The sequence below is a fragment of the Kogia breviceps genome, chromosome 1 (genome assembly GCF_026419965.1).
Source record: "Kogia breviceps isolate mKogBre1 chromosome 1, mKogBre1 haplotype 1, whole genome shotgun sequence".
NCBI lineage: Eukaryota > Metazoa > Chordata > Mammalia > Artiodactyla > Physeteridae > Kogia > Kogia breviceps.
In genome coordinates, this window is record NC_081310.1 from 106,617,856 (window position 1) to 106,641,994 (window position 24,139).

At 40.1% G+C, this 24,139-nt stretch overlaps 1 protein-coding gene across 14 annotated transcripts in view; it reads left to right on the top strand.

The window, feature by feature from the left end:
* The window catches only part of CDC14A (cell division cycle 14A), a 168,902-nt gene that overhangs the window by 86,258 nt on the left and 58,505 nt on the right, over positions 1–24,139 (top strand). For all 14 annotated transcript variants that reach the window (XR_010841853.1, XM_067040718.1, XM_067040697.1 and 11 more), the window contains 2 exons: positions 6,311–6,398; positions 13,081–13,311. Coding sequence is in view for 12 of the 14 variants with exons in the window: in XM_067040718.1 (XP_066896819.1) it covers positions 6,311–6,398; positions 13,081–13,311 (319 nt within the window). In the remaining 2 variants the exon portion in view is untranslated. The remainder of the gene's footprint in view (positions 1–6,310; positions 6,399–13,080; positions 13,312–24,139) is intronic.

Genomic DNA, 24,139 nt, shown 5'->3' on the forward strand with positions numbered 1-24,139 from the left:
TTGCTATTATCACTAAAGGATGCTCTTTTGGGAAAAGAGCATTGCTGTTCTAGAAGGTGATTTTACATTATCTTGGCCACATTGCAATGTAGCTCATGTGGGAACTGTTTGTGAGAAAGTGTTGGTCAATTCTGGATGCTTGGGACTGGGTCTTTCTTGGCCCTTGGGCCGCTTCCATCAAGTCTCCACATAACTCTCAGAGTCTATGTTTTAGAAATTAAGTAAGTCTGATTATATCACTCCCCTACTTTAAGTCTTTCATGGGCTCCACCCTGACTGAAAGTGTGGAGGAAATGCAAACGCCCAAATGCAGCGCAAAAAGCCCTTCTGGACATGGGCTTTGCCATCTTCCCCATTTTTGTCCTTTTCCCTTCCCTCCTCATACCCAAATCCATGCAGCAGTACATCTTCATGCTGTTGTGCCTTCAGACATGCTCGTTTCCTCCTCCTCTTCCCTATGATCCTTCCTCCTTTGCCCACCGAATTTATGTATTTACATGTCTAAGTCATTTTTAGCTCGATGGGAGCTCTTATCACACAGCATGTGTGATGCTCTGTTTACACACCTGTGTCTTCCCTGCACTCTGGGTACTTGAAGTCAAGAATGTGTCTCTCTCATCTTTGTGTCAATAAGTAACCCACTGGCACAGTATACTTGTAGTGGGCAGTCGTTAAATATTTGTAGAATGAAAGAACTAATGAATAAATGAGTCAATAAGTTCTAAAAAAAAGGAGTATAGCACATTTCAAGATATTTTATATAATCTGTTAAAAGTAACTACTTTTCAATGGAAAATGACCAAGACATATTAATTAAGAATCCATTCTGATTTTGTAGTAACACTTCACGGGGAAAATGTATTGACTATGGTAGACAACTTCTTGAAATGCTGTTTCTTTTTTTTCATTACCAGCCAATCTATGCAGCAAGAGTGAGGTGTTGTTGCTTTTTTTCCAACCAGTTATTTGCAGCACAGATTGCTAGATATTGTAATCTTCAACCAGGGCTTGCATGGAAGGCCAGTTTAGTTTAATATTACTAAACCTGGAGAGACTGTCTCCAGGTTGACTGTGTCATCCTTCATTGCAGTTAATAAGTAAATTGTCAAGTGATAAGGTGGTGTAGACTCCCAACATTGCCCTTTTGCATACACATTGAGAACTAATAAGGTTTGTTAGGCCTCTTATCTCTCAGTGTGTCACCTCAGGTCAACAGCAGGAATAATTGAACATCTAGGGTACGATGTTTCAAGGCTTTGCTTCGGATTAGAATTTGTACAGCAATTTAGAATGTAACCTGGATTCTGCTTGATTTGCCCTCTACTTGTTCATGAATTATAGAACTGGAAAAATGTGAATTTCTGCCACTGTAATTGTGAATTCCTGCTATAAGACTGGGATAAGGCAAGCTCCAGAATGCAGGTATATGGGCATGTCCTCACACCTGGAGGAACTAGGGAGCTGTGCATCCCACGGTGATATGACTGTTCAAAGAACTATTAGAAGCATTTCCCTGGAGCTATCCTGTAGTGTTGATTATACCCCTCGAAGGCCACAGTTTAAGGAAGCAAGATTCAATCCTTCCTGGACCCAGTGTTTCCACATCTACTAATACAGTGTACCCATTGCTGGTTCAAAGATTATGTTGGTTAAATCTATAAAATGTTTTGAGGTCTAAGAAATTTCCCATGTTTTTCCCTTCCTCTTTAATTATTGTTTGGTCTCTGTCCCTTCTTTTACCTCCACTTCTTAAGAGAGCAATCTTGACTCTGTTTTCAGTCAGTCAATCAAAGTTATGGTCTGGCCTTTACTCTTGTGACTCAACGGAAACTGTTCTTGCTTAACGCAAGACTTAGCCAAACCAAATTGTTGTGCTTGGTCTTCTTCCTACTTGATTTACTCTGTGGCCGCTCTCTAATTCTAGAAATTCAATTTCCTTCCGTAACTTCAAAAGTTCTGTCTCTTACTTTTCTCCTCCTTCCATCTCTGGCCATGTGTCTCAGGATCCCTTGCAAGTCCTTTCTCTTCCCTTGCCCACCTGAAATGTGCTGGTCTCTAGGGCCATGTGATTTCTGGTTAAATACATTCTCCATGAGTGAGGGGACTGTTTCCAAATTTCAACAACCATGTATGTGCTGCTGGCCTCAAATCTTCATGTCTTGAGCACTGGAAAGGTACCTGCACACGTGCACTAGATTCTTGCTCCCTGCGGTTGCATTAGCAGGGGCGTTCACTGGGTGGGGCTGTGAGAGCAGGCCCCTAAATGTTTTCTATGTTTAGAGGTGAAGCAGTCATCCACCTGGGGCTCCTCTTTCCCTCTACCACACTGTTTCTCTCAAAAGTAAATCCTAAGTAATAATCTCGAGTATGACTATTATTTAAAGCCAAATGGCAAGGGAACTTAATTTAAACCAAATACCTCAAATATTTACTTTGATTTAAGCTCATAAAGTGCCAAATTTGACATCATATTTGCTGTTTACGTAATACAACTATACTATCAACGCTATTTTATTGTTTCAGAAGTAAGGAAATATAAAGAAGGTGCTTTTTAATGAATAAAAAAGACTTTGTAGTTCTGTCTTTATTTTTAAAATAATCTTTGTACCACCATTAAACCTCTTATGTACTTGTATTATAACATTTATCAAAGTTTAATGCAACTTTTTCTTTAATGGGTATCTTAGTTCAGGCTGATATAACAAAATATCATAGACTGTGTGGCTTAAACAATAGACATTTATTTCTTACAGTTCTGGAGGCTGGGAAGTCCAAGATCAAGGCACCGGCAGAACTGTTGTCTGGAGATAGCCCTCTTCCTGGTTCATAGTTGGCCAAATTCTTCCATGTCCTCCCTGTGTCCTCACAGAGGGAGCTCTCTGGGGGTTTCTTTTATAAGGTCACTAATCCCATTCATAAGGGCTCCATCTTCATGACCTAATCACCTCCCAAAGGGCCCACTTCCTAATACCATCACGTTGGGGATTCGGTTTCAACATAAGAATTTTGTGGGGGACACAAACATTCAGTCCATAGCAATGGGTAAAATAGAGATGGTAATAACACCTACCTCACAGGGTTGCCCTAAAGATGAAATGAGTTGCATGTCATAGAGTAGTGCCTAGCAGAGAGTCCATGGTATATCTGTTAGCTGCTATTATTATTCTTATTTGTTACTTGTTTTCAGACTCCTTAAGGGCACAGAGGGAATGCTTTTTATTATTTTATGTGTGACACCAAGTTATAGTCCTTGATATACAATAAAGGCTAAGCAAATGTTTTAATGAATGTTGAATTGTGCTTCAAAACTGTTTATCCATGTTGTCTTAGAAAACACATCTGTTGATAAAGGGAACCAATCCAATAATTGTCAACCTGAAGGTCTGTCTTTTCTCTCTTACAGTCTGTTTATCATAGTGGTAAAAAGGCCAAATGTTTTTCAGTGTTTTAACTGAAAAATATCTCTGTGACCATTAGAACAGAGGCATGCCTTACTGGCACAGATTTATTTCTTAGAAGTTATAAAAATTCATGTTTTCAAATCAAATTAGATTTTATTTAATTTTAAATTTTTTTCAGTTTTAATACAGTTTATTTTTACTTTGTAAGACACTTTGATTTCTTTTTTTTTTTCCAAATTTTATTTTAAATGCACCAGGAGAGTTAGCTATTCCAGAGAAATCTGGTGAGTCTTATGTAAGCTGAAGGATCTTATAGTAACATGAATATTAACACCTAAATGTATCAGTTTCAAGAATTCACATTTTCATTTTGGGGTTTTCTTGTAGTGAAGAACATCTGCAGTTTCTCTACATAGTACTTGGTAGATTGTAGGCTTTGGATTGGAAGAGGTAAACTTATTCTCTCACCTCATCTTTGCCTAGACATTTGTTTATTAAAATGTGGTAATGTTGGAAAGTACCTTAAGTTCCTGTCTGATCTAGGTTTCTTGGAAGTGTGTGTGTGTGTGTGTGTGTGTGTGTGTGTGTGTGTGCACTCGCACTTGTGCACAAACACATTTAATTAGAAAAACCAGCTTGTGTTATCGTAAATATTTTATTATTGATAAATATTGACATTTGTATAATCCACTGTGAAAGAAGGCACAGATATTAATTTTGGAAGCTTACCAGTAAGGTTATGTTATATTATTCAGTTAAAAGCTGTAACTTTCTTATTCATTTTTTTTTTCAGATTTGGATCTAAGACATAAATCTTTTTGTTTACTCCATCAACCTTATACAAGTTACTGAATATAGCCCAATATTATCTAATGTTTATCTTTTTGGGTAGGCAGATTTGCAAACATATTCTTTTGGTTCTGTGAGTGAGTTCATTGCTTCTCTCCATATGATTGATTATAAAAGGTTACTATTTAACCAAATGGATGGCTATAATCCAAATAAACAGACATAGCACAATGTATATATTTATCTAGGCCAACTTTGTGGTCAAGGATACAGGAATAGTGAACATAGAAACCTGTTTTCTTCTACTGTTCATAAATAATTGGTTTTAGCCTTTTGATGATTAGATCATACCCTTATTTTTGAATTTTTAAATAATGTTTTAAGCTTAAGAATTACTTGAGATGGATATTGGGCCATTAATTTGGGACTGCTTTATTTAAACAAGAAAATGTTTAATTATCATAAAGAGTTGCATGTTAAATTCTTTATTCAAATTGTTCCAAATAGATAGCTATGCTTGAGATTTAATTTGTCATGTGTAATCATAACACTCAGCATCTCTAAGATTTTATTTATGGCATTATGGAGATTTTACGTTCATTATGATTAGATTAATGCAATTCAGACATTTACAAGGTGTCATGTAAAGTTTCATTTATAACTTTTTATAACTGGGAAGAAACATCTGCATTTTAAACATGAAAATTATACAGCCAAGTTATGATTTTTGTGGAAATCAAATCTAATGGGTAGTATAAGTAATTAAAGTAGAGGCTCCAGATTTCCTTGGTGGGATTACTCCAATTTATTTTAACAAATACTTATGAGCTCTTACAGCAGAGTGCAGACTCTGTATTGACACAGATTCCTACCATTGAGATCTGTGCCATGTAGTGGAGCAGAGAGCCTTTTCTGTGGATAACGTTGGCCCAGCAAAGAGAGCTGCCTTCCTTCCCTGCCTGGGGAGGTATCTATGCAGTGCTATAGAGGGTGGAGACTTGGAGACTAAAAGCTGTGCCTGGTGGTGGAGGATGGAAGTAGGACTGGTGTTGGGGGTGGGTGAAAGAATACTTAGGGGAATAAGAGATACATATATTTTGTGATGCATTGCACAGCTGTGTCCCAATAGCCTGCAAAGTTTGGGTCCTCTCAGCCCTGCCCCAGTGTTCCCTGGGTTCAGAGGCACACCAGGAAGGGAAGGAAATGAAGGAGGTAATGGAGCAGTGGGAGGATGCTTGGCCCCTTGCCTGGTCTTCAGGCCTTTTCTGAGGATCCTGGAGAGTGTGGACCAGAGGCTGACAGCTGGTGATCAAAGTCAGCCCACAGATGTGTTTTATTTGCTTTCCTGGTATTAAAAAACTTAATTTAAAACAGTCAACATTTCAAATATAGAGAGATTTTACATGAACATCCAATTGGAAGATCAGCTACATTCAGTCAAGCTTTCCTGTGGTCAATTGGCCAGAGCTGAGGAGCATTTGCCTTTATTTATGTCTCTTGCCTGACCCTTGTAGCTGTTTGGTTTGCAGCTCCTGCAGGAGACTGTGGCAGTCTCCAGTTTGTGGTACACGCTGAGGGTTTGATGAGCCTCTGTCCCTCACTCCTGTCTTCTGTTTCCCTGTCTAAAAATCAGCACCGACAACAGATAGAAACCTGTAAAAACAAACAAAAAATGGAGGTGTGTTCATCATGACCCTGATATTTATAGATTTTTTCATTGTTTAAAGTATGTTTACCATGTTCATGGAAAGTGCTTATATTTGCTGTCTTCTCTTATTTCCCATTATTTCTTGCTGGGGCAAGCAATGTTTGTTTTCATTTCATTTCATTGCAGAGTGGCCAAGAGACAAAATTATTTTCAGCAAAGTACCTCCATTTTAAATAAAGTTTTCTAAACTTTTCTTATAGTCTAGATAAAAATTTTTCGAAGCGGATTGAATTCATAACCATTTTGAGAATCACATGCATGTTTTTATTTTAAGCTATATTATTTTGTCTTCATGTATGTCCGACTAGTCTAGTACTAATAGAGTGAAAAACAGTTATATTTGTAAGGGCTTCCTAAATTGTATAAGAATTATAAAATATTTTTCTTCTCTTTTCTCACAAAATTCTCCCAGCGAGTTGAAAATGGTGACTTCAACTGGATTGTTCCAGGAAAATTTTTAGCATTTAGTGGACCACATCCAAAAAGCAAAATTGAAAATGGTAGGTTTTTATTTACTTTACCCTCCAAAAATTTATTTCAGTTCATCTTCTTTGAGTTCTTAATTTCCTCAGTTAATCCTTTCTATTGGTAATATTCTCCAAAGAAAGTTTATTAATTAAAAAAATTGAACAGCATTTCAATTGTTAAATTACTAATTGAACAGTAATTAGTGTGTTAAATATTAGAGTTTAGTAAGTGGAACTATAATCACTGTTTTAAAACTGTCAAATTTTTAGGTTGCCATAAATAGGGTGTTCACTTTACCATGACCCAATTATCAAAGAAGAATCTGAGAAACCAACTGGTCAAAACAATAAGCAGATTGCTGATTTCTATCGGTGGTTCTCAGATTTATTTGGTGGTGGTGGCGTGCTACACCTCAAGGTATTCTTTGGTAACACCATGTTGAATAATGACGATGATGGTGACAATAGGTGTCATTTATTAAGTGCTAGTTACTAGCTAATCACAGCATTATCTCATTTAGTGCACACACAACTCTATGAGGTGTAGGAACTATTATCTCTATTTCACAGAGGAGGAAACCGAGGCCTATGAGTAAACACTGATCTGTTTAGTTCCATCATGACAACTAGGAACAATTTTCTAGCTGACAATAATTAAATTACTTACTTGCAGTATATGTAGAGCCAGGGGCATACATATTCAGGAAAAAAAAGCAAGACAAAAAAATAAGCCTCTTGAATGAAACATGATAGGCTATGTGTGTTTTCCCATTAACATATATTTTTTACTGAATTATTTTTTTTAACCTCACATTCCCAGAAGACAAGTAATGATAGGTACCAAAGGTTTAAGAATAGTTTATGTGAGAAGTACATAAAATAAAAAAAATATCACCCATGAACATAATAGCTCCCTTTTTGCTCCCTCTCTAGTTTTAGAGCTGGAACACTAGTCCTTGGAGGAACATAATTTGAAACCCTTAGTCTAGATTTATAGGTTTATTCTTCTTTCATCATCATCATCATCATCATCATAAGTATTTATTCTAAAATCTAGTTTCATTGTATATGGTTATTCATGTATTTAGATTTGATAATTTTGTTGAGTTTCCACACATGTGCTTATCATTTTATACCTATGACATATCTCACAGGGAACTCTGCTTAAATCATGGGGATTGAATCATCCCCTCTGGGGATGGGTAAGCCAGGTCTACAGAGTTACCCTAACAAATAGGATGTCTCTGTACTGAAGCCATAATTAGATCTTCTCTTTTACACATTTGCTCATGAATCCGGTTTGCTCCAGACATTGATTGATTAACCTGTTATGTTGGCTTGTTAGGAGTAACTTGTTAACTGCCTGAGGAAATTGCTTTCCACCGTTGGTCTTTCAAGACAGGATTGATTAAACCTCCCTTTAGCCTTCTGTACAAAATGATCTGACTCAGACCCAGAAAACCTTAGTAGGTGTATGGTTTCAGTAGTGGCTTTGTTGTTGGGTGTTCATTTGGTGAAACTGAAAGAATTTTGCCATATAGGATTCACTTTTTAAATGAAATTTTCTTAAAGAGAAGATGAGAGGTGTAATTTTTAAAACCCATTTAAAATATTTTTATAGAGGTAATACATGATTTTTTTTTAAAAAAGAAGAAAATGCAGATGAACTCATAAAAACAGCATTAAAGTGACCTATAATTCTACCCACGTTTTCTAGGTTTACTAGTTGGTGGTGGGATTATTGGGGATTTTAATTTTCTTTCCATCTGCTTCTCTGTATTTTTTATTTGCACATATTTTTTTTCCTCTCTTAGAGAATACACACACACACACACACAGAGACTTATAAAAATATTCCTTTTTTTTTAACCAGCATGGAGTCATAACATGACTACTGTCTTATAGCAGCTTTTTTTCACTTAATATATCACATACTCCTTTCCATGGCAATAAATGTAGATCTTCATTATAATTTTCCATGACTGCATTCAATGACTGTGCCATAATTTTACTAATCAATCACTTAATTTTTGAATGAAATCTAAGTTCAGTTTTTCACTTTTTAAAAACTACAGTGGTTGGTATACATGTCCATACATCTTTTTTGCAGCCCTTGTTTCTTTTCTAAATTCTTGGAAGTAGAATCACAAGATAAAAGGACGTATTTTGTGTGTCAATTCTTTTTTTTTTTTGCGGTACGCAGGCCTCTCACTGTGGTGGCCTCTCCTGTTGTGGAGCACAGGCTCTGGACGCACAGGCTCAGCGGCCATGGCTCACGGGCCCAGCCGCTCCGCGGCATGTGGGATCCTCCCGGACCGGGACACGAACCCGTGTCCCCTGCATCGGCAGGCAGACTCTCAACCACTGCGCCACCAGGGAAGCCCGTGTGTCAATTCTTAATTGTCAAAAGTCTTAAAAAAATTATTTTTGGTCCTATATTACAATATAGGGTAATAATTATCCACCATTTGCTTATATGCTGGGAGTGGTGCTGATAAGCTTTTTGTGCACACCTCATCTATTTAATAATCAGAAACACACCCTGGAACAGGCGGTAGTTATTTTGTGGAAGAGACGATGGAGACTTGGTAACCTAACTTGCCCAGGTTGACATAGCCAGAAAGTGGCAGTATGTGGATTCAAACACAGGTCTCTTTGATTCCAAATTCTGTGTTCTTTTAAATTTTACTACAGAGAAAGAACATGTTCACTACAGAACTTCAAGCAATCTAGATAAAAAGTCACCTGTAATTATATAATCTAGAAATAACCACTGTTAAGATATCATTCTCTCTATATCTTTTTTTTCTATGCATATACTGTGCCCTCTCACATTGAGAAAAAAAGGTGTGAAAGTGCTGCTTACCTAATACTTGCCAGTTTTTATGTCTAGAATAATTTCATTTAAGGCTGTTGTTGGTAAAATATTGATATTTTACTGGAATCCCCATTTTAAGATCTGATATTCACTAGAAGTGTCATATTTTTTTGTAAAGGGGTTTAACTTTTTAAATTCTTTTTGAACTTAAGAAATTTTCTTTTTTTTTAAGTTGAGAAACCCCTGTATTTTCTGAGGTGGCTGAAAGTCATTTTAGGGGTCTGTTAGTAGAAAAACGTAGATTTTTAAGGAGTTAGCACTGAAATAACTGTTGCTAGGATGTAGCAAAAGGAAGCCCTAAAATCTTGGGGTCTGGTAGAACGCATTATAACAGTCTTAAGTGTGTGGTGTCAACAGAGACCAACTAGGAGTTCCTTTCAGCCATCTTTGTTCACATTGTTTTGACAGGGGGGACAAGAGGAGCCCTAACTCTTTTTTGATTAAACAAGCTTGACTTGATAAATGCATAATATAGGCAGTAGAACAAATTGGATTTCAAAATTTCCTAAAAACCCCCCAAACTCTTAGGTGGCAATGTCCTCATCTCTACTTCAGAAAGAAAGAAAGAAAAGGAAAGAACAGGGAAAGACAGCTCGAGACAGGGAATCCAAACAGTTTGAAGCATCAGCCTGCTCATTTAATGAAAGAAGCTAGGTGTGAAGAGCCGGGGCTGCTTGAAGCCTGGCTCTGCCCCTAACTGGCTGTGTGAACTTCGTGAGTTCCTCAACTTCTCTCATCATCAAATGGGGAAATAGGATGCAGGCATTTGGTGAAGATTAGGGATATTATAGGAAGTGAGTGCCTTGCACAGTGTCGGGCACATTAATAGGTGCTTATTAGGTAGCAGATATTCTGATTACATTTTTATCATTAATGAACCCGATAAACATATTTTATTGCGTTCCACATTTGCCTGCCTATTTTGCAGTTGTTACTTTTAATAATGAATAGGTGGACTAATCATTTGACTCTGCTGTTCTTCAGTTTCCTTTAAATGAGGGTCTGGGAAGAGGTGAATTTTACCTTCTCTCTTTGCTTTGAAATTGTTTGGTCAGCGCCAGGGCTCTGCCTGTGCTTTACTGATGCCAGGGCACCATCTAGTGGCCAGATGGAGTAAGGGTCGGGTGAAAGCTCAGTCAGCTCTGTGCACATTGCTAAAACCAGTCCTCCATCAGAAGCATCCAAATACATCGAAAACACAGTTGTTCAGAGGTCAGAAGATATTGTCATTGTTGGTTATAACTCATTTGAAACGCTTTTGAGGATTTTTAAGAAACTTCCTCACAAATCTAGGAAGTGCAGCCCCTAATGTTCACATAGTGTCCCTTTTTTGGAGATCTAACAAATAGAATTGAGTTGGATTTTACCTTAAATCATCCCTAGCACCGGCCCTAGAATCTGACTGTCAGTGTTCAAATGCTGCCTCTGTCTCTTCCTAGCAGTGTGTGCATGGGCCAGTTCACTTTCCCAGGCATCAGTGACTGATAATTGTAAGGTTTAATGAGATGATATACATGAAACACTTAGCTTAGTGCCTGGCACATAGTAAGCGCTCAGTAAATGTTAGGTGCTATGATTACCATTACTGTTATTATTTCAGTGCCCTATTACCATATTTGGATAACTGTTCAGTGTTCTTTTCTCAAAAGATATACACAGTTTCTCTTGATAGTAGATTTAGGTATATTATCTGTAATGCCATTTACTCATGATGGGAATTCATATATGTAAAGAGAAGTTCTTACAGCCTTGGTGGAGGAGGGAAGGGACACACTCCAAAAGAACCATTAGCGTGCTTCATGACAGGTGCCATCACAGAGGTGCCAGTGATCACTAGGAGCCCAGGGTTAGAAGTGCTTGTCAGACTGTCACACCATGTCCCATCCTGTGTGTTCCTAAGTCCTCTCCTTCCCATTCCTTACATGATAGAAAAGCTCTTGTTTCCTATGCCAACCACAGTTCTTTTTCCCTTTAGGCTGGAAAATGATTTGAGCAAACAAACCAACTAGGAAAACAGATTTGATTTTTTTCCAAGTGGAAAGGATCTGTTTTCTCTAAATGTGTATAAGTCACTGTTTCTACACAGAAGATTATAAGTAAGCTCTGTCTTACCCGTTTGCTCAAAAGCAGCCTGGCTTGTGAAAATCATGTATCTGGGCTGTGGATTAGTTAGATCTGCCGGCCAATTCTGCCTTCATCCCTTGTGCGACCTTGGCGAAGGGTGCCAATTAGGGCTCTTGGTTGCACGCAGCAGATATTGGAGTTATGCTGGGGAGCTCACAGTCTCCAAGCGAAGGCTGGAAAATGAGGCTTAGAAAATGAACAGGATCTAAGGGAGGTCATGTATCAGCAGGATCCAGGCAGGAATGGAAACCACTTTATTTCAAACAGAGGGAATGCAATATAAGGAACTTGCTAGAAAGAAGGCTAAAAAGTAAAAGGGCAACTCTGAAAAAACCAGCATATTAAGGAAGAAATAGTTATTGCCTTTAAGGCAACGAGGGACAGAAAGGAAAACGTGGGGTTAGCAGGACCTGGGACCTTGGCAGGTGCTGGGAGCTCTGAAGGGCTGGTGCTTGCATTTGGAGCCTGAGGAGTGGGGACCCTGAGGCTGGGCTGCAGGCTGGTGCCGGGAGTGCCAAACTAAGCTGGGGGTTCCTCTCTTCTGCTGCTGAAGCCATGCTGGCAGGAGAACAGAAGACATCCCTTCTCCCTCCTCTGGCCTCCAGTTGCTCCGGCAGTGCTTTAGTGACTCCTGCTTTTCAGATGGACAGGAACCCAGTGGGAAAGGTAGCTTGGGAAATGTTATATGTACACCCCAGCCCCGGCATATGAGTTGGCTTGCAACTGAGAGAAAATAGGAAATGACCAGCCTATGCAAGATGTGAGGCAGCAGGAAATACAGCCACAGTGCAGAAACTGCTGGTTCACTTTGCTGGCTGCTGCTGCCTGCCCCACTTGGAGCCCACCATCATGAATGAGTTCTGAGTGAGATCCCCTCACCTGGTATGCCCTGAATGGGTTACAGATGTGGTAATCAACGGGCTGAGAAATTAGTCCTTTTAAACCCTGGGGCCACTAGGCAAGGCTTGCAGTGGCCAAAGCCCCCAGTGGTCACCTTCGTTGATTGGCCAAGTCGAGGTCATGCATCTGTAACCCAGCTGACTGCAGCTCCACGTGGTGCTGGACCCACTCACAGCAGGACGGGGGTTAGAGCCCGACCACTTGTTCTCCTCAAAAAAGGAAATGTCTACAAAAATGATCATCACTCAACCTCTTTAGTTTCTTAACTGTTACATGGGGTTTACTATTTTTATCTTAATAGGTTGTTTTGAGAATTAAAAGAAATTTATGCAATTGTGACTTGTACATGGTAGGTGCTTAATAATCAGTCTCTCTTGTGGGGGACTGCATTGTAGATTAAAACTGTACACCTGGCAAAAAGGCTGCGTTTCAAAAGTATTTGTCGAGAGGAGTAAAAAGGACAGAGTCCTTCCAAGCCTACTGTACACATCTGAGGGCCTCAGGAATGCCTTTGTTTGGGCTTGGGAGGAGTGTGCCCCCAGGATTTGAAGCCTAAATCTTGAGGTTTTGAACGTTCACGAGCTATTTCCAATACTCAGAAGAGGTTTTTTTTTTCCCCCCTCCTATGGTGTTTTTCTCAGTTTTTCAGACTGCTGCTTTTAGGAACGTGCTTCGACCTTACTCTCTCCTGAAATGCGCTTTCCTCCTAAGCTCTGTTGAGATTGATCATCTTTATTGTGAAGGGTTTTCGTGTTCCTGGGTTACGTAAGACGAAATGCGTGCCTTTTGCTTACAGCCCCTGCTTTCCTTTAGGTTATCCTCTTCACGCCCCCGAAGCCTACTTTCCTTACTTCAAAAAGCATAACGTGACTGCAATCGTGAGGCTGAACAAAAAGATTTACGAGGCGAAGCGCTTCACCGATGCCGGCTTCGAGCATTATGACCTCTTCTTCATCGATGGCAGCACACCCAGCGACAACATCGTGCGGAGGTTCCTGAATATCTGCGAGAACACGGAGGGGGCGATCGCGGTTCACTGCAAAGGTGCGAGCGAGGAGGCCTCGGTGGGCACTGGGTTTCTGAGGGGGTGAGCCAAAAGACAGCAAAACATGTGAAACAAAACCAGTTAGCGGCTTAGGAGACAGATGAGTTGTTTTTAGTTTGAGAAAACTGGAACACAAACCCATTTAAATGACCCCTTCCTAAAGAAAGGATCGCTTGGATGTGGACAGTCGGTGGTGTGCGGCTTTCCGGACAAGGCAGTTGTTCCGGCCTTACCTTCCCCAATTCACAATCGCTGACACCAGGTGCCACGAGGAGGGGAAATCGCAGCAGCACCGTCGGTAGGCTGGCACAGTTGTCAGGAGGCAAGGGTTGTTTGTTCCCCTTTCTCCTTCTCTTCCATAATTGCCCATCCTTTTTCCATTCTCCTCCACACATCTTATATTTAATGCTTCCATTTCGTGACCCAGCTATCTGGAGCCCCACTTCGCGCCCCCCGCTTCCTCTCCCCTATTAGCCTTTTGCATCGTGGAACAGAGTGTCTTACCTGCCCATTGCAAGGGGGCGGCAGCATACCTAACCCTAATCCTGACCCTAACCCTAGGGGCGGCAGCATACCCGGCTCATCGCTAGCTTCCTTGCCACAGGTCTGTTACTGCCTCTTTGAAAGACTGAAAGGCTTATGTAAATGCATCTCTGGTCTCCAGGAGTGGGTACTTTGGAACAGGAGTCGCCAGATTTAGCAAATAAAAATACAAGATGCCCAGTTAAATTTGAATTTTAGATAAACAGTGAATACTTTTTTATCATGTCTCAGTGCACCAAGCATACATTCTGTATTTTACCTGGCAACCTTGCGTCAGCTACTCAGAAAATATGAAATACCATTTGCTCTAAGCCTAGTTGTTATAGACTCTGAGGAGGCTCGCATTGTAGATTTTCCCGCACGGTGGAAGGTATTTTACTGCGGTCTTTCGTTTCAGTGAGGAGAAATCACTTCGGCCACCAGGAATGGAGCCTCTAGTTCCTCACATGCAGCTTTTCATATCGCCACTGGGTGGTGCTGTTCTCCGGTGTTGAGTCTGAGAACCGGTTTCTGTTTTAGCGTTTTATGCTAATTGTCTGGTAGGTGTTGGGGATTGTACTGTTCTTTTCATGTGCCTAGTGCTGCTGTAACTGACTTACTCAGACGAGATGGCTTTGGTTCTAACAGAAATTAAAATACCATTTTGTAGGCCCTTGTTTCTATGTTTAAGATTTGAGTAGGTGGAGGTACTTTGCTGAACATGTGAGCAGTAACTGGAAGCTGCGTTTTGCGGGAGCCTCGGCAAGGGAAACGAGCTGCACGTGGCCCCTGGTTCAGCGGAGGGCTCCTCAGTCAAGCTTCGTCCACGTTGACAGAGCCCCCTTCTGCCCCTCCGCGTTTCTCAGCAGGACGGGGCCCCGACTTGCTGGACTTCCTGTCTCGGGGGTGCGGGGGGCGTGGGTCTGTTAGGAAGGACTGCTGCTTTCGGTTCCGCCCAGGTCACTGTGGGGTGGCGGTGCTCTGGCTTGCCCCCGAGTGATCCATATGCGCCCTGGCTTTGCCTCTCCATTCCATTTTGTTAAAGATTGCCCAGACCCAAGGAAAAGCCTTCATTTCACACGCAGTCGGCCCTCCGTGGTATCCGGGGGTTCCGCATCCGCCAAAGTGACTATAAGGGACTTGAGCATCCCCAGATTTTGGAATACGCTGGCGTCCTGGAACCAATCCCTCGCGCATACCAAGAGACCATTGTATTTCAGCTATCAGTGGAACTTGAAAGCTAATGGGAATATGGCAGTTGCTAACGTTTAGTAGGAGCTATTCATATGCTGTTTCAAAGCTTATTTTTGTGTCATAAAAATCAATATTTTTCCTGGGATTAATTTGGCCTTATTTCCTAATCAATTAGTTTTATGGTTACCAAGGCATATAGTTTCTCTGCCTGTCATTGTCTTGGACAGACAAATTCAGGGGAGGAGAAATACAAAGCTTTCCTTGAAACTCAGCATCTCTCTTGATATTATTCCTCACCTAACAAACACTGGGAAAATGAACCGCTCTGGTGTTAAACATTTTTGTTACAGGTATTCTCTTTATTATATCCTTGACCTGTGAATGTTGACCTTGTAAAGAATATTTTAAGAAATACGTATATTTTATGTTGCAGAGGCTTTTATATTTTCATCAGAACCTTTAGCATCGAAGTCAGTTCTTTTATAGGAAGGTCACATTTACAGGTGTTGACATCTTTTTGAGAGTGTTATTTCATTTGCTTCCACTTGTACACACATGTAGGATTCTTTCATAAGGATTACACTTTTGATTTAATTACCACTGTATTGCTTTAAATAGCGTGCTTAGCTACTATAGGCCTGTTAATTATTTCGACATCTGCCCTAATTAAGTCAGCTTAGTTTCCTGGGAATTAAAGCAGCACGGAGCATTTTAATTGAACTATAAGGAGGAGGGAGAGAGACCCTTATCCAATGTCAAATGAACTTTGGTAGCTGCTGAAAAAATGACTATTTCATGCCTCAACGTAAAGTACTAAAAATAGAGACAAACTGGAAACTAATTTTCTGGGAATGTGTGAAATCTTACAATGATTCAATATCTGCAGTTTGCCTTCTGGTTGATAACAGGAATGGCTATGATTTCATGAAATTTTCTAGCACAAATAATCATTAAACAACGGCAACATTGTGATGTTCCAGTATGTGATTTAAAAAAAAAAATTATTTATTTATTTATTTTTGGTTGTGTTGGGTCTTCGTTTCTGTGCGAGGGCTTTCTCTAGTTGTGGCGAGCGGGGGCCATTCTTCATCGCAGTGCGTGGGCCTCTCACTGTCGCAGCCTCTCTTGTTGCGGAGCATAGGCTCCAGACGCGCAGGCTCAGTAGTTGTGGCTCACGGGCCCAGTTGCATCCGCGGCATGTGGGATCTTCCCAGACCAGGGCTTGAACCCGTGTCCCCTGCATTGGCAGGCAGATTATCAACCACTGTGCCACCAGGGAAGCCCCGAGTATTTGATTTTTGGTGTTCTGTAGGAGTTTCAGAAAACGCCTGGAACTGTAAGGCAATCAGAGCTTAACTTGGTATAAATAGAAGACGTTTCAAAGTCTTCTCTTGCTGTGCCAGGGAGCCCTTTAATTATGAATGCTTTAAAAAATTTGTTAAAGTTTTTATAGAAACTTAGTGAACTGTTCCTATTCTGTTGAACTGTGGTAAGAGCTCCTAACTATTGAGTGCTAAGTAGGTTCTTTTTATAGATCTAAATTATAGACTCTTTTTAAAAGGGGGAAGCAACTTTAGTTTTAGAGAAAGTTGAAAAATTTCTGCACCACCTTTTTTTCTTGGTTGTGATTGTGTGTGATGAGGAGTGCAACCAAGGGAACAGGCAGCCTCCTGCACAGGGAGGGATTCAGGGAGAGACAGTGTTGTCTCCCTAGGGAAGGCCATTTTCTCCCCAGACAGAGACCCAAATTGGTGACTTGAAGGGGGACACTGGAAACCAACTGGGCTTCCTGCTTCAGGCTGTCCAGCTGTGTTGTATCAACATGATTACCTGTAGTCTTGTCAGATGTCTGAGGACTTAACAACTCTGCAGAAACAGAAAATATTTGCTCTGGGCACAAACATGAAGACAAATAACTCATATTAAATGAAGAGAGTCCTACTGAGACCATGATTAAGCTTCACTCTTTTCTAAAGAATGTTGATGTTTTATCTGGGATAAAATGTACTTCAGATGAAAACAGGACACACACACACACCCCTCATCTAATAAAATAGTGTAAATATAATTTTTAAAAAGGAAGAGTGAATGGGAAGGGAATGTCAGGCATCCATAAACATGAGCTTGATTGTAATTTTTTTTTTTTTTTTTTTTTTGCGGTACGCGGGCCTCTCACTGTTGTGGCCTCTCCCGTTGCGGAGCACAGGCTCCGGACGCGCAGGCTCAGCGGCCATGGCTCACGGGCCCAGCCGCTCCGCGGCATGTGGGATCTTCCCAGACCGGGGCACGAACCCGTGTCCCCTACATCGGCAGGCGGATTCTCAACCACTGCGCCACCAGGGAAGCCCCAGCTTGATTGTAATTTCATTTACATTTTTGATATGTATTCTCAACCTCAGGTGATACTGCCCTCAAGGGGGAAAAATTGTTTTTGGGTGGTAAAAAACATTTTCTTTTTCTGTATAAAGTGCAGATTTATACACGGCACATAAAGAAATATGTGGTCTGTCTGTGACAGTAAAATTTCATGGGGGACAGTTAGGTAAAAAATGCCTAGAGAGGCTGTTGGTTGGGGGAGAGGACAATCATGAAGAAAAGGTTGAGAAACACTGACTTAGAGACATGCGTTTTTAAAATTTTCACATTTATGAAACTAGGATGGATCTTAAAATTGATTGCATACCATAGTTTAATTTTTTCTTAGTGGAACTTATAATGGTGTGTGTTACACCATTAGATGACATGGTATCTTAGATTTGCTGAAAAAATTGTGTATTTCCAAGTACTGAGGAAATTAGAGAAGGATCTCTTTATTATTTGACGACAAAAAGCTGACAAAATGCCCTCTCCTTTTGAGGGGTGGGGGCGGGGAGATTCCGAAACATATAAAAAATGAAGGCACCAACATTTTCCTATGTCCTTTTCTAACTAAATGTTTTCATGTATGACATTGTACCAATTTTCCAGGCTAGAAATATCCATCGCCTTTAGCTTTCTCTGTGACCCAATCAAAATATCCTTCTAATTCAGCTCTTCCTTATTACCACTGTCTACCCCGTCCATGCCTGTCAGCCAGCCTTGCTCCTGCCCCAGCCTTCCAGCTCCTCTCTCTGGCTCCCGTCTCTGTCCTTTCCAATCCAGAGGTATGCTGCTGCCTCATCCAGCTGCTTTTATCATGTCACATTCTTTGCCCCAAAATACATGACAGCTTTATTTTGCCCTTTACATTGATTAAAGGCAAAATCAGATTTTTGCATGATACCAATTGTATGTTTATTAGTTGTTGATAATATCATGAATTTCATAATACTTTTTAAATGAGTTGAATTTCGTTCATCAGAGGCTCATCTACATGTTTGAGGAGCAATAACACGTATATGCAGGAGATGTGCCCTAATCAGTGCTCAGAGAACTTTGCATCTGGATTTGGGGATTCCCATATAACTCAGCAGTCTTTGGTGTCTTTGGCCCACAATTGATAACCTACTTCCCCTAAGTACACGTTCCTCCACTTAAATCAGAGGTGCCCTTTAATCTGGCTCCTCCACATCCATCTGCCCTTATTTTCTACTCAGCACACACTGACACATTCTCCAGACCAGCCAGGCTTTCCATCACTGGACCGTTTGCTGAAAATATTCCGTGACCTTCCTATTCTTTAGAGTCTGTTGAAGTCCTTGTCATCAATGACACACATTCTTTGAAGACATCAACAGCTCACACGGTCCCTTTCTTTGAGACCCCAGTTTCAGTTTAAACCTAATTTCTTTGCTTCTTGGTTAATATTCTTGTGTCTACAACTTCTTTGATAACTTATCGTGGTCAAAATTATATCCTTTACTTTCTTATCTCCTTATCCTCTGAGCAAAGCCCTGTCCTGGGTAGCTTGTAGACAGCAAATAAACATTGGACTAGCTGAATCAAAGGATTAAAAACAAAGAGCCACTTTGTCATTCTATAAGAAAAAGAGTATACGATAGGAAGAGATTAAGTAGTGGAAAAATAACTCAGCACAGTGCCTTGCTCATGGGTGGTACTTAACAAATAAAAGTTTATAGTACTGAATTTAATTCCAAGAAGCCAGATGTGGAAAGATTTAGAAAATGCTTGTAAATAAGCTTAGTGGCTCAGTACTGTATATCTCATGAGGGCAGGCATCCTGCTTGTCTTCATGTTTCTGCCCCAGCGTCTGTCACAGCACTGCATGCTCAGCCAGTCTTAGTATTTGTAGAATGGAGTGACTGAATGGATGAGCCTAGAGTGAAAGAACTCTGGGACAATCACACGACCCCTGGCGATTTCAGTCCTGAATTCTATTCAGGACTTGTTATGCTAATATTCACTTGTTATGCTAATGTGAGTGAACTGGTTAGTATCTTCGGGCTTCAGTTCTGGTGTGTGAACAACAATCACCATATGTGAAGACCCTACAGCTTGATCAAATTTTTGAATATTTTGGGAAAGGAGGAAACCAGTGTAGATTAAAAAAAAAATGTCTAAAATGTAAAATCCTATCACTTTTTTAAATAGATTTTTTTTGGTGGTACACGGGCCTCTCACTGTTGTGGCCTCTCCCCGTTGCGGAGCACAGGCTCCGGGTGCACAGGCTCAGCGGCCATGGCTCACGGGCCCAACCGCTCCGTGGCATGTGGGATCCTCCCGGACCGGGGCACGAACCCGCGTCCCCTGCATCGGCAGGTGGATTCTCAACCACTGCGCCACCAGGGAAGCCCTTTTTAATAGATTTTTATTGCAGTATAATTGCTTCACAATACTGTGTTAGTTTCTGTTGTACAACAAAGTGAATCAGCCATATGCATACACATGTCCCCATATCTCCACTCTCTTGAGCCTCCCTACCCCACCCCTCTAGGTCATCACAGAGCACCAAGCTGATCTCCCTGTGCTATGTGGCTGCTTCCCACTAGCTATCTGTTTTATGTTTGGTAGTGTATATATGTCCATGCCACGCTCTCACTTCGTCCCAGCTTACCCATCCCCCGCCCCGTGTCCTCAAGTCCATTCTCTACGTCTGCGTCTTTATTCCTGTTCTGCCTCTAGGTTCTTCAGAACCTTTTTTTTTGGATTCCATATATATGTATTAGCATACGGTATTTGTTTTTCTCTTTCTGACTTACTTCATTATGTATAAAAGACCCTAGGTCCATCCACCTCACTGCAAGTAACTCAATTTCATTTTTTTTTTAGTGGCCGAGAAATAGTCCATTGTGTATACATGCCACATTTTCTTTATCCATTCATCTGTCTATGGTCACTTAGGTTGCTTCCATGTCCTGGCTATTGTACAGAGAGCTGCAATGAACATTTTGGTACATGACTGTTTTTGAATTATGGTTTTCTCAGGGCATATGCCCAGTAGTGGGATTGCTGGGTCGTATGGTAGTTCTATTTTTAGTTTTTTAAGGAACCTCCATTCTGTTTTCCATAGTGGCTGTATCAATTCACATGCCCACCAACAGTGCAAGAGTGTTCTGTTTTCTCCACACCCTCTCCAGTATTTATTGTTCGCAGATTTTTTGATGATGGCCATTCTGACCAGTGTGAGATGATATCTCATTGTAGTTTTGATTTGCATTTCTCTAATGATTCATGATTTTGAGCATTCTTTCATGTGTTTGTTGGCAATCTGTATATCTTCTTTGGAGAAATGTCTATTTAGGTCTTCTGCCCATTTTTGGATTGGGTTGTTTGTTTTTTTTGATAATGAGCTGCATGAGCTGCTTGTAAATTTTGGATATTAATCCTTTGTTAGTTGCTTCATTTGCAAGTATTTTCTCCCATTCTGAGGGTTGTCTTTTGGTCTTGTTAATGGTTTCCTTTGCTGTGCAAAAGCTTTAAAGTTTCATTAGGTCCCATTTGTTTATTTTTGTTTTTATTTCCATTTCTCTAGGAGGTGGGTCAAAAAGGATCTTGCTGTGATGTATGTCATAGAGTGTTCTGCCTAGGTTTTCCTCTGAGAGTTTGATAGTGTCTGGCCTTACATTTAGGTTTTTAATCTATTTTGAGTTATTTTTGTGTATGGTGTTAGGGAGTGTTCTAATTTCATACTTTTACATGTAGCTGTCCAGTTTTCCCAGCACCACTTATTGAAGAGGCTGTCTTTTCTCCACTGTATATTCTTGCCTCCTTTATCAAAGATAAGGTGACCATAGGTGTGTGGGTTTATCTCTGGGCTTTCTATTCTGCTCCATTTATCTATATTTCTGTTTTTTTGCCAGTATCATACTGTTTTGGTTACTGTACCTTTGTAGTATAGTCTGAAGTCAGGGAGCCTGATTCTTCCAGCTCCATTTTTCTTTCTCAAGATTGCTTTGGCTATTCGGGGTCTTTTGTGTTTCCATACAAATTGTGAAATTTTTTGTTCTAGTTCTGTGAAGAATGCCATTGGTAGTTTGATAGGGATTGCATTGAATCTGTAGATTGCTTTGGGTAGTAGAGTGATTTTCACAGTGTTGATTCTTCCACTCCAAGAACATGGTATATCTGTCCATCTATTTGTATCATCTTTAATATCTTTCATCAGTGTCTTATAATATTCTGCATAGAGGTCTTTTATCTCCTTAGGTAGGTTTATTCCTAGATATTTTATTCTTTTTGTTGCAGTGGTAAATGGGATTGTTTTCTTAATTTCACTTTCCGATTTTTCATCATTAGTGTATAGGAATGCAAGAGATTTCTGTGCATTAATTTTGTATCCTGCTACTTTACCAAATTCATTGATTAGCTTTAGTTGTTTTCTGGTAGCATCTTTAGGATTCTCTATGTATAGTATCATGTCATCTGTAAACATTGACAGCTTTACTTCTTCGTTTCCGATTTGGATTCCTTTTATTTCTTTTTCTTCTCTGATTGCTGTGGCTAAAACTTCCAAAACTATGTTGAATAATAGTGGTGAGAGTGGGCACCCTTGTCTTGTTCCTGATCTTAGAAGAAATGGTCTCAGTTTTTCACCATTGAGGACGATGTTGGCTGTGGGTTTGTCATATGGCCTTTATTATGTTGAGGAAAGTTCCCTCTATGCCTATTTTCTGGAGGGTTTTTGTGATAAATGAGTGTTGAATTTTGTCAAAAGCTTTCTCTGCATCTATTGAGATGATCACATGTTTTTCTCCTTCAATTTGTTAATATGTTTTATCACATTGGTTGTTTTGCATATACTGAAGAAACCTTGCATTCCTGGGATAAACCCCTTGATCATGGTGTATGATCTTTTTTTTTTTTTTTTTTTTTTTTTTTAACATCTTTATTTGAGTATAACTGTTTTACAATAGTGGGTTAGTTTCTCCTTTACAACAAAGTGAATCAGTTATACATATACATATGTTCCCATAACTCTTCCCTCTTGTGTCACCCTCCCTCCCACCCTCCCTATCCCACCCCTCTAGGTGGTCACTAAGTACAGAGGTGAACTCCCTCTGCTATGCTGTAGCTTCCCACTAGCTATCTAATTTACATTTGGTAGTGTGTATATGTCCCTGCCACTCTCTCACATCGTCACAGCTTACCCTTCCCCCTCCCCATATCCTCAGGTCCATGCTCTAGTAGGTCTGTGTTTTATTCCCTCCTACCACTAATCTCTTCATGACATTTTTTTTTTTTTTAGATTCCATATATATGTGTTAGCATACGGTATTTGTTTTTGTCCTTCTGACTTACTTCACTCTGTATGACAGATTCCAGGTCTATCCACCTCATTACAAATAACTCAGTTTCGTTTCTTTTTATGGCTGAGTAATATTCCATTGTATATATGTGCCACATCTTCCTTATCCATTCATCTGTTGATGGACACTTAGGTTGCTTCCATGTCCTGGCTATCGTAAATAGAGCTGCAATAAACATTTTGGTACATGACTCTTTTTGAGTTATGGTTTTCTCAGGGTATATGCCCAGTAGTGGGATTGCTGGGTCATATGGTAGTTCTATTTGTAGTTTTTTAAGGAACCTCCATACTGTTCTCCATAGCGGCTGTATCAATTTACATTCCCACCAGCAGTGCAAGAGGGTTCCCTTTTCTCCACACCCTCTCCAGCATTTATTGTTTCTAGAGTTTTTGATGATGGCCAATCTGGCCGGTGTGAGATGATATCTCATTGTAGTTTTGATTTGCATTTCTCTAATGATTCATGATGTTGAGCATTCTTTCATGTGTTTGTTGGCTATCTGTATATCTTCTTTGGAGAAATGTCTATTTAGTTCTTCTGCCCATTTTTGGATTGGGCTGTTTGTTTTTTTGTTATTGAGCTGCATGAGTTGCTTATAAATTTTGGATATTAATCCTTTGTCAGTTGCTTCATTTGCAAATATTTTCTCCCATTCTGAGGGTTGTCTTTTGGTCTTGTTAATGGTTTCCTTTGCTGTGCAAAAGCTTTAAAGTTTCATTAGGTCCCATTTGTTTATTTTTGTTTTTATTTCCATTTCTCTAGGAGATGGGTCAAAAAGGATCTTGCTGTGATTGATGTCATAGAGTGTTCTGCCTATGTTTTCCTCTAAGAGTTTGATAGTGTCTGGCCTTACATTTAGGTCTTTAACCCATTTTGAGTTTATTTTTGTGTATGGTGTTAGGGAGTGTTCTAATTTCATACTTCTACAGGTAGCTGTCCAGTTTTCCCAGCACCACTTATTGAAGAGGCTGTCTTTTCTCCACTGTATATTCTTGCCTCCTTTATCAAAGATAAGGTGACCATATGTGTGTGGGTTTATCTCTGGGCTTTCTATCCTGTTCCATTGATCTATATTTCTGTTTTTGTGCCAGTACCATACTGTCTTGATTACTGTGGCCTTGTAGTATAGTCTGAAGTCAGGGAGCCTGATTCCTCCAGCTCCATTTTTCGTTCTCAAGATTGCTTTGGCTATTCGGGGTCTTTTGTGTTTCCATACAAATTGTGAAATTCTTTTTTCTAGTTCTGTAAAAAATGCCAGTGGCAATTTGATAGGGATTGCATTGAATCTGTATATTGCTTTGGGTAATACAGTCATTTTCACTATGTTGATTCTTCTAATCCAAGAACATGGTATATTTCTCCACCTATTTGTATCATCTTTAATTTCTTTCATCAGTGTCTTATAGTTTTCTGCATACAGGTCTTT